Source organism: Pollicipes pollicipes, unplaced genomic scaffold, assembly GCF_011947565.3.
Source record: "Pollicipes pollicipes isolate AB1234 unplaced genomic scaffold, Ppol_2.1 Scaffold_7231;HRSCAF=8579_pilon_pilon_pilon, whole genome shotgun sequence".
Taxonomy (NCBI): Eukaryota; Metazoa; Arthropoda; class Thecostraca; order Pollicipedomorpha; family Pollicipedidae; genus Pollicipes; species Pollicipes pollicipes.
In genome coordinates, this window is record NW_023597034.1 from 6,616,832 (window position 1) to 6,629,984 (window position 13,153).

The window sequence follows — 13,153 nt, forward strand, 5'->3', positions numbered from 1 at the left end:
TTGTATCGGGCCTTAACCCCATCGCCATTGTATCCGGCTTTAACCTTATTAACATCGTATCTGGCCTTTGCCCTATTGCCATCGTATCCGGCTTTAACCCCATTGCCGTCGTATCCGGCCTTAGTCCCATCATCATGATATCTGGCGTTCAAGCGAGCAGCTCGGAAACGCGCGCCCTGCCGCGCGCGGTCCCTCTGCCTCGCCCCGCTGTAAGGTCGGCGCTGTATCCGCCGCCGCTCTGGTCCTCAGGGCGGGCAGTCTGAAGGACCCGGAGATCGCTGACCTGTTCGAGCGCGATGACCCCGAGCGGGTGTTCGAGGACCTGCGCGAGATCGGTCACGGCAGCTTCGGCGCCGTCTACTACGCTCGCAATGTCATCACCAAGGAGGTACGCCGCCCCGTCCGTCCGGCGGCGGCTGCGCCTGGCACTAGCAGGCGTGCTGCGCTGGCGGACGTCGCCGCAGGCCGTGCCGGTCGTCGAGGACCCACTCCTCGTTGTTCGGAGTACGAGACAGAACGCGGTGGGGGGGGGGGGGGGGGGGGGGGGGTGATGGCATTGCACGTTTCCCCGAAGCATGGGAGGCGGCGTGTGGGACGCCCAGACAGCGTGCACGTGGGGGCCCACCGGCGAGTGACGGACTCATGTACGCTGATTTGTGTCTTCCGTTCGGCTTCGATGCGGGTGCTAGGGCCGTTCGGCAGCCGGGTGGCGCTGGCAGGCCTGTCTAGCGGGGTGACGGGTGACAGGGCGCCAGCAGACGCCAGCTGATGACGTGGTCCTTCACCCGCTTGAAGGAAACGCCGGCTGTCGCTGGCCCAGTGTCTCACGGTATATTTCCGTCATTTGGCGGACCGAACCCCAGGAAAGTTTCCCGCCTCGCTTGCTTTACGTCGGGAGCCAGAGTGGCGATAGACCGTGGTGTAGCGCCGTCAGGCAGCGCGTGTGTGCGCCTCTGCCAACCCGCCGACGCCTGACGGACCCTTGTCGCCGCCACCGGCAGGTGGTGGCCATCAAAAAGATGTCGTACACGGGCAAACAGAGCGCCGAGAAGTGGCAGGAGATCCTGAAGGAGCTGCGCTTCCTGCGCACACTCAGCCACAAGAACACGGTCGAGTACAAGGCCTGCTACCTCAAGGACCACACAGCATGGGTGAGTGTCGCGCGCTGGTGTGAAGGGGTCCTCGTGACGAGGCTCAGGGACCCGCCGTCTGTGCAGTCGTTGTCCGAGCGACGCGCTGGCTGCTGTTCGCTGGTTGCCAGCTTGTCCGCGGCGGGAGTGCTGTGGCTGCAGGAAACGTGATACAGGCCTCATCGTTTCACTGTTATTTCCCGGCATATTCCATGAATGGTGAATTACTGTGTGATGGAGTGTTGCAGAAAAGCTTGTTCAAATGGATGAAAAATGCGTGACTGTTATTGGTTGGTCTGGACAGGGAAGAATCTGCAAACGTTTCCCGTCATTGGAAGCCGCTTTTCCGTGCGGGGTGTGACCTTTAGACGTCCTACCCCAGGGCTCAAGGTTGATAGCTGCAGGGTACCTGCTATCTGGCCATATCGGTGTGAGAATGCTTCAAAGATTAACATGATGGTAGATTACAATACCGATGTACCACAACGTGTGGTACTAACACTTACAAACGTCACGTCGTTTGATCTGGATTGTGTTTTGTAATCGGAACGTTTTGAAAGCGATGTGTCTTTTCTATGCTTGCATGTGTCTGTACAGCGAGAGTAAGTGTTTCGCCCGTGGCCAGGATTGACACGAAGTGGTGTTTGGTTCGGAAGGCGCTTATGTTGTATACGCGATATACTGTCTGGCTAATCATAGGGCTACAATTTTTGGTGCATAATTGAACACGGGACTTGACTCTTGGTGTCCTTAGGCCAACATGGCTACGTAATATGAAGTATAGTTATGCTGGGGCGACATCCAACAACTTCCATTACATTTATTATTGTAGTCCCACGGTTTGTGGGCTTGAAATTAATGCGGCTTGATATCACCGGCGCTGATTTGCATTATCGAAGTCCCGCAGTTATGGGCATCATATAAATAGGACTTGATATGACCGGCACCAGTTAGGTTAGCTGCGCGTAGCGATGCGCTCGTGCTGTGATCTGAGCCAACTTGCGATGCGGCCAGAGCGGGCGCTTGGCGATTTGTGATATGGCCGGTGCAGCGATCTGGCGCCGGGTGTAGCCCGCATGCCGCGCGACCGGGGACGGCTCCTGGCGCCGCCGGCCGCTGCTATCTGCAATGGGATGCGTCAAATTGGCGAGCGTGTTGCGCCATGGGATCGGCGCGTGGCGGGCCTGACTCACGGCCGCCGCCCGCGCCAGCCGCCTGGCTGTGGGCGGCCAGCGGCCGGGCCTGTTGCCCGTCCGGGCCCCGGCGCCGCCTGGAACCGGTGCGCCGTGACGAAGGCTTGCGCGGAGTTGAGCGACGACGTCATTGGGATCAGATGCTGCGTCGGTGAGAGACGTGGCGGTGCAGGCCCGAATGCGCCCGAATACGGAATTGGCCGAAGAAGCGGGCGCCAATCTGTATCGTATCGCCAAGGTCACGCCACGGGGATGCTGTGACCCGGGGAGCACGCGTTGCGAGCGCGGCTGTGTCGGCGCCGAGCGTGGAGGCCGCGTCGGCTGCGGCGGTAGCCGGTATTGGTGGCGTGTGTCACCGCATGTCGGCGGTGACGGCTCGTCGGAAGCCGCCGCCAGTTCGGACAAAAGCGGGGGGACGGACATTGAGATGTGCCGAATCATGTCCTGAGCTTGTGATTCAAGGCGGCCTCGCCATTGCTGGTTCGATTCATGGCTTCCGCTGCTTCGATGAGTCAAATACCTCCCCTTACTTCCACGGCTCACTGTGCACAGTTGTTCTCGCGTCGAGTTTTGCCGCCGATTTTGACGGCGGCCGATTTTGTCAGGCGAGCAACACGGGTCGGAAGCCTTCCCCCTGATCTCGAAGAACGGGCAGCGCTCGTTTGTAGCAGACTGCCTCACCCAAGCAACCGTGACGGAGCGCAGACCTCCTCTGGTTCGTGCCCGCACGTCTTTGCAATGGGATGCTGCCTGTCCCGGCGCGCTTTAGACGCTTAAACGATGGAACGGTGTCACATGACCCGCCGCCGCTGGTACGCGGTGTAGCGCTGACGGTGCGGGCGCTGCCGTCAGTTTGTGATGGAGTACTGCTTGGGCTCGGCCTCGGACATCATCGAGGTACACAAGGCGCCGCTGAAGGAGGACGAGATCGCCGCTATCACGCAGGACGTGCTGAACGGCCTCGACTACCTCCATTCCATGGGCAAGATCCACCGCGACGTCAAGGCAGGCAACATCCTGCTGACGGAGGTCGGCCACGTCAAGCTCGGTAGGTGGCCGGCTCCCCCTTCCTCCGATGCCTGTCCGCCGGACCGTTGCCAGTCCCGGGGGGGGGGGGGGGTTTTGGGGGCGGGGTTCGGACATTTGCGAGCGTGTACGCTGGGTAGTTTGGTCGGCTGTGTCATGCGGGGGTTGTGCTGGCGATGACGTTGAGTCATCTGTTTTGTTTTCGCGTCAGGTTTGCCGCCACAAGAAGTAGTGGGGGTTGAGGCTTTCAGCTGTTGACATTGACAGTCACTTTACAAAGGCTGTTGAGAAAAAAGTGATGCGGGCACGAGAAGCAAAGGCGTTTCTCCGAAATCCACACTAAGTACTGTTGCAAATAAGAAGGATGCAGCCATTCGGTATCCTTCCCGGTTGCCATACATGGATGCCGTCCAGTCCCTGCGGTAGGTTGTGAACGTCTGGTTACTTCTGAGGAATTCGTTAAGGCTCTTGATGGAGGCTTATTTGTGCGACGTGAAAGCATGTGTTGTTGCATTAGATTGCGGTTGTGTCTGAGTGTGCCAGTCACATTCCAGTTTGTGAGTGTCGAGGCATGATCTGCAAAGCCGCCGGTAAGCCACCGTGGCTAAACTGTGTGGGCGTGCAGCCTGGTATTACGGCAGCGCCTGTCACGTGCGGGTCACGCCACTGGACGGGCAGCGCGGCGCCCGTCATGTTGACTCAGAAGGCGGCGGCGGCGACCCGGGCCGTGCTCGCCCCCTCCGTGCTGACATGCTGCTGGTCGGCTTCCAGCTGACTTCGGCTCTGCCAGCCTCAAGTGTCCGGCCAACAGTTTCGTGGGCACGCCGTACTGGATGAGCCCGGAGGTGATCCTGGCCATGGACGAGGGCCAGTACGACGGCAAGGTGGACATCTGGTCACTGGGCATCACGTGTCTCGAGCTAGGTGGGTGGAGCGAGCAGGGCCGGGGGGTCTGCGGGGTGTGAGCGCGCACCGTCGCCGGTCGTCGCGTGGTGCAGGACCGGACGCCAGGCTCTGGCGGTATGCCTGGGCCCCGGCCGTGATGTGGACGGAGCAGACGGCACTGGAAGCGACGCCATGGCGTTCTTGCTCACATATGTTGGTCCTCTTATATGATGAGCTCTTAAGCGGATTCTGCACACTGTTGGTTTTTGTGGGGCCTCGGGCTGGTTGTGTTTTTATCGCTGTCTGCCAGTGCAGTTGTACTATGCGTAGCCATACCCGAGGGTCATTTTGACAAATCAGAGCATCTCGATGTCCAGTGGGTCTGGGTGCTCGCCCCAATAATCGAAAAGCTCGACAGCGGGTAGTGAGCGATGTTCAGTGGTTAAATATTGCCGCCAGTCTTAGCAAGTAACGCATTTGTGGTGTCAGTGTAGCGCAATTGCAGGGTTGCAGCCACTAATAAGTGTTAGTTCCCCAATGCAAGGCATGACCGTGAAACGAAAGTTCTAGCGTCTGCCGGCTCGAGTGGGGATCCGTACACTGTCGGTCGCCACACTCTGATGGCGGCGTCTGGTGAGCGCGCCCCGCGCCGCGGCGCCACCGCTGACGCGAGCCCCCCGTCCGGCAGCCGAGCGGAAGCCGCCCTACTTCAACATGAACGCGATGAGTGCCTTGTACCACATAGCCCAGAACGACAGCCCGACGCTGACGTCTCGCGGCTGGTCGGACGTGTTCCGCCACTTCGTCACGCTCTGCCTGATGAAGGACCCGGCCGACCGGCCCACCGCCAGCCGGCTGCTCTCGGTACGCGCGCGCGTGTGCTCTGCCGTCTGCCCACTCTCTCCAGCCCCCCTCCCCCCCGCCCCCGCTCCATGGCCAGCCGGCGGGTGGCTCGTTCATAAGGGGGGATGCTGTATGCGACGGCGAACGTCGCTGTGGCGGCCATATCTTCGCAGGGGCTGGTGAACGGTGTCTGTACTGCGCATTAAAGGCCCGTGTGGTTGTAATTGTAAGGATGCCAGGGTTTAATTATAGCTGCACAGTCATCACATGCATCAGAAAAATGCATAACATGCTTTGAAGTTCCCATCGTAAAAAAGCAACCTGCGTGAACCTCACGTGACTGCGAAGAACATGGTTTTTAGTAGAAAGAGCGTCGAACTTAACCTTTGCGTGTGCGGATTGCACAATTATCTCAGGTTGTAGCGTAGCCCACCTCTAAAACACTACCACGAGCCGTCTCTGATGTCTCCGTCCGTGGCGTCCTCGGGGACGTGGCGTGACCGGCCCCCGTGCCCTCGCAGCACCACTTCATCGTACGGCCGCGCTCGCCGAACATCATCCTGGATCTGATCGCGCGCACCAAGGCGGCGGTGCGCGAGCTGGACAACCTCAACTACAAGAAGATGAAGAAGATTCTCATGGTGGAGACGGAGACGGAGAGCACGGTCGGCGATCTCGAGGGTGAGGTGGCGCCGTCGCAGGAGCTGGCCGCGGCGGGGTGTCGCACCAGGTGACGGTGTTTGAGATGGCGAGTCGTGGGGGATTTTCGCTGCGCCGCGTGGTCCGGGAGAGATAATGTTTTGGCGGGGTTTGCGGCGTGCCAAAACGCTGAACCCCTCCACGGAGAGCGCGGCGTCTTGGGCTATGCCGCAACTGTCGTGTGTATGACGCGCCAGCACTGGCTGGGCGCGCCGCTCCTGTCAGCGCGCGCCGCCGGCAGCGCCCCCTAGCGGCGGCTGTGACGATCGGCCCCGTTTGCAGTGGACTCTGTGGGTGACAACGGCGACTTCGTGGGCGACGGCAGCAAGAGCAACAGCATCACATCGGAGCAGTCGGCGGCCATCTCGGCCAGCAGCCAGAGCAGCTCCACCAGCAGCATACCGCCCAGCGATGGCGCCCAGGGCTTCCTCACTGCCAGCAGGAAACCGAAGGTGACCCCGCCGCCCGCCATAGGCCCGCCGGGAAAGGGCGCGGGCGCGCTCGAGACCCTTTGTTCGTAGGCCGCGTCACATCCGAAGACTCCCGACGCTGACAAATGAGCGTGCCACCACCCGGAGCTGGCTCGCAGGACGACGCTGGCCGCCGGCTGTGGTTCGGGTGTGTCCGCTGCCGTCACGCGCTTAAACCGTCCGGCTAGGATGTGCCCGGGCGTCGTACTGCCCATCCTACGGCGGCGGTTGTTAGCGCTGTTCTGCTGGTGGCCAGACGAGCGGACGTGGGTCAGGTACGAGTCGCTGCTGTGCTCAGTCGCTGTGGCGGGGCAGATGCGCTGACGCCGTGCGCTGCCGTGCTTTCAGACGGAAGCCAACAGTAACAACTTCGCGACGATTCGGACCACCACCCTGATCACGCGCCAGCAGAAGGAGCACATGCAGGAGGAGATGCACGAACAAATGTCCGGCTACAAGCGCATGCGCCGCGAGCACCAGGCGGCGCTCATCAAGGTCAGCGCCGCCGGCCGGCCGGCCTCAGCGGTTTGTGGCGGCCACGCTTCTTTGGCGGAGTAAACAGGACAGTGCGCCGTCCAGATCGTGAGAAAGTGGCTTTTGAGGCCACTGACCACTGAAACATGGTTTATGGTAGCTGCTGAGGCGGGGGATTATGTTGGAAGGCTGTTAGGCTTCTCGAAAAAAGAAAGGTGATTCGTGCAGGGATGAAGTCCTGGTGATGTTTGTGGTGTCCATTGTGCGGACATTCCTCCGTAATCTGCGTGGCCGTGATGCCTTGCCACTGCCACCATCCAGCCAGTTACATCATGTCATTTGATCTCAATTGAGTCAAAAAGAGAGCACGTTCCCAGTTGAGGCCGACCGCCAGAGCGGGACGGTGGTGGCAGTTCCGCCTCCCTGATCCTGAACCTCGCCGCCTCTCGCAGCTGGAGGAGAAATGTCGCGTCGAGATGGAGAACCACAAGGCCGTGCTGGACAAGGAGTACGAGAATCTCATCACCCAGTTCACCAAGGAGCTGGAGAGGCTGCAGGTTAAACACAGCCAGGAGGTGGAAAAGAAGGTAGGCCTCGGTGGCGCCGCTCACCATCGAGCCGCCGCCGCCGCCGCCGCTTGTGCGCTGGTGGCGGCTCGATGGTGTGGGCCTGTAGGTAGAGCGGGCGACGGCGTCGGTCGGTGCGGCTGGCTCCTGTGACGGCGTCGGCCGGCGGTGGCGGCCGGTTCCTGTGACGCGGGCGGCGGACGATGGCGCGCCACTCGCCCACGTGGCGGCAGCCGCTGGCTGGGGGTTGCCATGTGTGCCGGGCGCGCTGCCGACCGACGGGTGGTTCTTCTGGCGCTGGTCGGTAGCCTGGCGATGGTGTGCTCCCCGTCGGTGTGCAAGGTGTGAGAACGCTCGTGTGCTTTGACATTTATGAACGGAGCGTGGTTCGTCAGCGGTGTGTCGGAGCGGCCGTTGGCGCGAGCCAGGCTCTCTGCGCCGGCGTACTCGCCCTGACGCTCGCCCGCGCCGGCCAGGTGAAGACGGACATGGCCGCCGAGCGGGCGCTGCAGAAGGAGATCACCACGCGCCACACGGCCGAGCATAAGCTGTACCTGCAGCAGGCCAAGAAGGAGAACAAGCAGAACATGGAGCGCTGGAAGCGAGAGCTCAGCACTGACGAGAGCACGCCCAAGAAGCAGCGCGACGCCATGCTCCAGTGAGCAGACCGGGACCGGACACGGTGGCGTGGGGTGCAGCGTCGCGGCTTCAGCAGACCACAGGCCGCCGCTCTGTTGCGGCCAAAGCTAGCTCGTTGAGCAACGCTCTCTGGCGCTTGTAGTTTTGCGAGGGTAGTGTGTGATTACTTCAGCTGGTCATGACAGCTGGCCGGCTTGCAAACCTTTGGGTGAGAGTCGTCTTTCCGTGTCGGCGGCATCATCTGTTGAACCATCTCTTGGGGACTTCTCGTGTTGATATGAGCATGGCCTCTCCGGCTGATGGCTCACAGAGGCTGCCAGAGCAGGCTTTCGCTGCCGCGGAGCCCGCACTGTGCCCAACGTCACCGGCGTCCGTCTCCCGTCACAGGAACCATAAGGAGAGCATCCGGCAGCACGAGTCGTCGGAGGACCAGCGCATGAAGCGCACCCACAAGGACTACCTGGAACTGGAGATCCGCAAGTTCCGGCGCCGGAAGCTGGTGGGCCTGCACCACCTGGAGCAGGACCTGCTGCGAGAGGTGAGCTGTGGGCTCGAGGGCTGCGAGTTGGGCGGGTGGCGGTGGGAGCCCCGCTTGGAGAGGGGTGCGGGTGGGGGCGGGACTGCTGGGCCCGCCACGCAGGTGTGGTGTCAGTGTTGATGGGTTGCTGGTGGATTACCCTCGGCTCTGGCGGCGTTCGGTGTTTACTCTCGCTTCGGCTCCGAATAGATGACTGATCAGCGAGGCGACGGCTCGGAGCATACGACGGCAGACGGCGCCCCGTGTCCGCCGGATGTCCAGCACCTGTGTGCGGTGGCTGCGTGCGATAGTGCTCTGAGTGACCGGCCCCCACGCGGTGTAACAATGCGTCCGTCGGTGGCCCGGGATGCGCCGGGCGCCGTGCTCGCACGCTCCACAGGAACCGACCCGCTCGCCGAGCGTGGACACCGTGAGTGGCCGCGCGCGCGCCGCCCGCCCACGCCGTCCTCTGACGCCCAGCCTGGCCGCCAGGAGCTGAACAAGCGGCAGCAGCAGCTGGAGATGGCGCACGCCATGCTGCTGCGCCACCACGACCAGACGCAGGAGCTGGAGTACCGTCAGCAGAAGGCGGTGCACTCGATGCGCGAGGAGCACGTGCGCTCGATGCACACCACCGAGCTCAACAACCAGCACGAGTACATGCGGCGCGCGCAGCGTGAGCTCCGGAAAAAGCACGCCATGGAGCTCAAGCAGCAGCCCAAGAGCCTAAAGGTACGGGGATACTGGCAGAAATGCTGGCTTTTCGGATGGGACTTGGGCTTACCCAGTGTGGCGTTTTGTTTGTTTCTTGCCACGTCGGCAGCTATGTTGAGATGTGTAGCTTGGACAAGTGAACTCGGACGGCTCCAGGCTCGCTGTGACTGCCCCCTCCGCGCCTTGCAGCAAAAGGAGGTGCAGATTCGCAAACAGTACCGCGAGACGTGCAAGATCCAGACCCGCCAGTTCAAGGCGCTGAAGCAGCAGATCCAGCAGTCGACGCCCAAGGATGAGCAGAAGGCGCTGCTGAAGCGGCTCAAGGAGGAACAGAAGCGCAAGCTGGCGCTGCTCGGCGAACAGTACGAGCATAGCATCGCCGAGATGCTCCAGAAGCAGTCGGTGAGTCAGGTAGGGGTGGGGGGCGACCGACCAGTGATGGTGGCTGGTTACCTCGACTGGGAACGCCGGGCAGAGCAGGAACCGGTGCCTGTAGCGTGGTGACGGTGACAGTCTGGCACTGGCCAATGTCATGAGCAAAGCTGGTGGCCAGATGCCGTCGGTAGTGCATGGGGAGAGTTCCCAGCGGTTTTTCCATGTATTTGCCTTGCCGTGTAAGCTGCCTGTGACTGGCGCGTCTCCTGTGAGTGCAGTCGGCACGAGTGGCCAGGTTCTGACGCTGCGCGCGTGCTGTTTGGACGCTGCGTGTCGCCGCCGTGAGCGCAGACCAAATGCCGCTCGGCTTGTGCGGCGGCGCTGGCCCGGTCTAACGGCCCGCCGGCCCTGGCCGCCGCCGCCGCGCAGATCCGGCTGGACGAGTCTCAGGAGATCGAGCAGCAGCAGCTCAAGGAGCGGCTCGACCACGAGCTCGAGATCCTGATGGCCTACCAGAGCAAGAACAAGCTGAACGCCGAGCGCCAGCGCAACAAGGAACGCCGCGAGCTCGAGGAGCGCGTCAGCGTGCGGCGCGCGCTGCTCGAGCAGAAGGTGGGTGGGCGGCACGCGCACGAGCGGACGGCCGGGCGGCACAGGCAGGGCCGTGGCGGTCTCGGCAGAGACGCGGCGGCAGCGCCCGGTGGTTGTCCGACGCCGTGGCTGATAGCTGGTATGGCGGTGAGGGGCAGGTAGAGAGACAGGCTCCATGCGTGATGACAGTGTAGGCCGGGTGGAGTGACGGGCTCCAGTCACTGTAGGCAGCTGGTGGTAATGGCAGTGTCCTGAACCTGTTCTGTTTTCCTGGTAACCGAAGCCAATGGACAGATTGGCAGACAGAAACAACCAGACAGAGGGACAGAAACAAACTCCATGGACAGTGAAATAGCGAAATGCTTCCAGTAAATTATTCTGATACGGGAGTAATATGCGCTGGTATGTGCCTGCGGGAATAACGCATGGTCAAATGACTCAATGTGTATGCGGTGCTTGATTTATCAGTAGCCAATTATCACTAGCCAATTTCACCCGGTTCACGGATTCCTCGCGCTCTAAGCCTGCCATTACGCTTGCATAGCACTGCCTCGTCGATCGCATCGCCTCCCGTCGCGATACTAGTCTGAGAGCACAACGACGGGCTATCGCTCCGCACCATGTAAACCATTTTCTATCTGGGTAAGCGGCGTCTGTCAGCGGTGATGCCGTCTGTGCCGGGCTCCTGACCGGGTCCGCGCCGGCAGATGGTGGAGGAGCGCCAACAGTTCCAGCAGGAGCGCGCCGAACGGATCCGGCTGCTGCAGGAGCGCCACCAGCTCCACCTGGAGCAGTTCGACGAGGAGTCGCTGCGGCTGGGCTTCTCGGCGCTTCAGGTGGAGGACGGGGCCGACGAGTCTGCGCCGGCGCAGGCGGGCGGCTCCCAACTGAGCCTGGCGCGCGGCCGGCCGGCCAGCGGCTCCGGCGCGCCGCCCCAGTACCCGCCGCGCCACGTGCACGGACACCGGCCGCAGTCGGCCATGTAGGCGGCGCCACGGGCGCGGACTATTTATTGTAGACGGCGCCACCATTGCGCCGGCCGGCCGGCGACGCGGGCGCCGGCCGCCACCCCTCACTTGCTGGTGTAGATACATATAAATATATGAATATTAGTTTGTCACATGGTTAGGACGTGTATTATGATTTGAGACGGTGAACACTGTACTAACTGGGCCCCCGACGGAGGTGCACTGGAAGTGGATCGTAGGTGTGTGACCGGCCGCTGATGACGCGGGGGAGCTCGTGGTCAACCCGGTCGTCGGCCGCTCTCGCTCGCCCGGCCTCCGCTCTCTCCGCACTCCCACATCGCTGCACTCCCTCCCCACTCAATCCTTCTTGTCTTCTTGTATCACGCTGTTTCTGTAGTGCCTGTCTGTCGCCGTCGAGGTTTCGCCCCGCCTGGCCGCGATTCTCCATAGCCTCCTGCCCGTCCGGCGTGACGCGCCCTTGTGGGGGCCGTTCCCCCTCGGTCCCGCGCCCGCTCTTTTGTTGGATGCTGTCTCCCAGTACCCGGCAAACAAATTCGTCAAAGAACAATGCTTATTTTTGTACCTTGCTCCTCAGTTGACATGCTGAGGTTCGCCTATTTGCCCAGATTGAGTACTGCCATCGCTGTAGAAAATTGTATTTTTAATAATTTTGTTAGTACCAGTTTGTCGTTGTTTTGTTTTACGGCAGTAATTGCATTATAATCTTGATGGCTTCAACACATCTAGTCTTGCCGATGGGCGCTGGCGGTGTGGTGGTGCCGCGTGCGTTCGTGCGTGACCATGAGACTGCGAGCGGCCCGGCCCGGCGCGCCGCGCCGCGCCGCACCGTGCCGCGCCGCCGCCACGCATCTTATTACAATAATAGCCCCGTCATCGTGTTAGGTTGTGATAATGACTGAGATTCCTGCTTGTGACCGTCTGTAAATTTCTTCCATCGCTGGCTGCCGCCGCGGCGGCAGGAGCCCGCCGCCTTCCCGCCTCTGTCCGCTCCCGTCTGGCGCGCCGGGAGGCCGGCGAGGTCGGCCGGCGCGCCGCTGTAGCACGGGCCCGTGGGTGTTGCACTGCTAGCCGACCTGCGTCGCATTTGACGCCGGTGGTTTGTGTTGTCCCGTCCCTTTCGGCTCGTCCGACGGGATGGATATTGAAGGTGGCGAGACCTTGGAGGGCCGTAGCCATGATTGATGGAGTTGATGTTGCGAACTTTGAACTGGTGGAAAATAGAGCGAGCTCTCGTGAATGATATCGTCAGAGGTTGGAACGTCTGATGTGATTGGACCGTGCTTGCCGTTGTTCCTGAGACCCATACCGTGAGCCAAATTAATATTTCCAGTCTTTCCCTAGACGCTATCTATTCTGATGTTCCGCCATCACGTTTAGGGGCTTTTATTCCGGGAGCAGACGACGTGGCTTTGGGATAACAAATACATTTTAAATACGAATGTTTGTTTGTGGTACGGCAAGTTCATGTCGGCGCGTTCTTCAAAACACTGACGAGCGATGGCATCAGTAAAAGAAGGGAAGAGATTCGTTATTCAGCAGTACTTGTCCAATGTATATGAAAAGACTCTGAATGTCCTGCAGCACGACAAATGGATCAAGAATGTACAACAACACCAGAATGAGTAGCGACAGGCCAATTCCCGTGTATGTCATGATTGCTCGCCTATGTGCTTGATCCTCTGCCACTTGCAACTGCCGTAGTCGGTTCTGTTCGGCGGCCGCTTGCATGTTACGCCGTAGATTCTGTAGCACTTGGCGTGGGTCGTTGTCAGACAGTTCCATGTTCGGTGCCGTGAAGATCGTCTTGGGCATATGACGTCTGCCGTCGTTAGCTTCATCGCGTACGAGAACGTGGACTATCGGAGGTCTGGCGTTCAGGTTTTGCAGATCGTCAAGGTCGGCTTCTTCAGCTTCGGCGTTTGGCCCTTGCCATAACATAAATCGGTGCATGGGAAAATTCGATGAGCGAACAAATTAGCATGTTTGTCTAAAACATGCTCGCGCGTGCGCGGGTGCTGCTCGTAATTTTCACAATCCTAGAA

At 60.8% G+C, this 13,153-nt stretch overlaps 1 protein-coding gene across 2 annotated transcripts in view; it reads left to right on the top strand.

Moving 5' to 3' along the window:
- Tao (Serine/threonine-protein kinase Tao) overlaps positions 1 to 12,550 on the top strand; it is an 18,556-nt gene extending 6,006 nt beyond the window's left edge. For both annotated transcript variants that reach the window (XM_037233103.1, XM_037233102.1), the window contains 15 exons: positions 250 to 388; positions 1,002 to 1,151; positions 3,176 to 3,371; positions 4,121 to 4,273; positions 4,923 to 5,098; positions 5,599 to 5,758; positions 6,059 to 6,228; positions 6,595 to 6,741; positions 7,173 to 7,307; positions 7,763 to 7,944; positions 8,313 to 8,463; positions 8,935 to 9,174; positions 9,346 to 9,558; positions 9,961 to 10,143; positions 10,830 to 12,550. In XM_037233103.1, coding sequence (XP_037088998.1) covers positions 1,020 to 1,151; positions 3,176 to 3,371; positions 4,121 to 4,273; positions 4,923 to 5,098; positions 5,599 to 5,758; positions 6,059 to 6,228; positions 6,595 to 6,741; positions 7,173 to 7,307; positions 7,763 to 7,944; positions 8,313 to 8,463; positions 8,935 to 9,174; positions 9,346 to 9,558; positions 9,961 to 10,143; positions 10,830 to 11,108 — 2,517 coding nt within the window. In that variant the 5' untranslated portion in view covers positions 250 to 388; positions 1,002 to 1,019 and the 3' untranslated portion in view covers positions 11,109 to 12,550. The remainder of the gene's footprint in view (positions 1 to 249; positions 389 to 1,001; positions 1,152 to 3,175; positions 3,372 to 4,120; positions 4,274 to 4,922; positions 5,099 to 5,598; positions 5,759 to 6,058; positions 6,229 to 6,594; positions 6,742 to 7,172; positions 7,308 to 7,762; positions 7,945 to 8,312; positions 8,464 to 8,934; positions 9,175 to 9,345; positions 9,559 to 9,960; positions 10,144 to 10,829) is intronic.
- Positions 12,551 to 13,153: the final 603 nt, after the last annotated feature.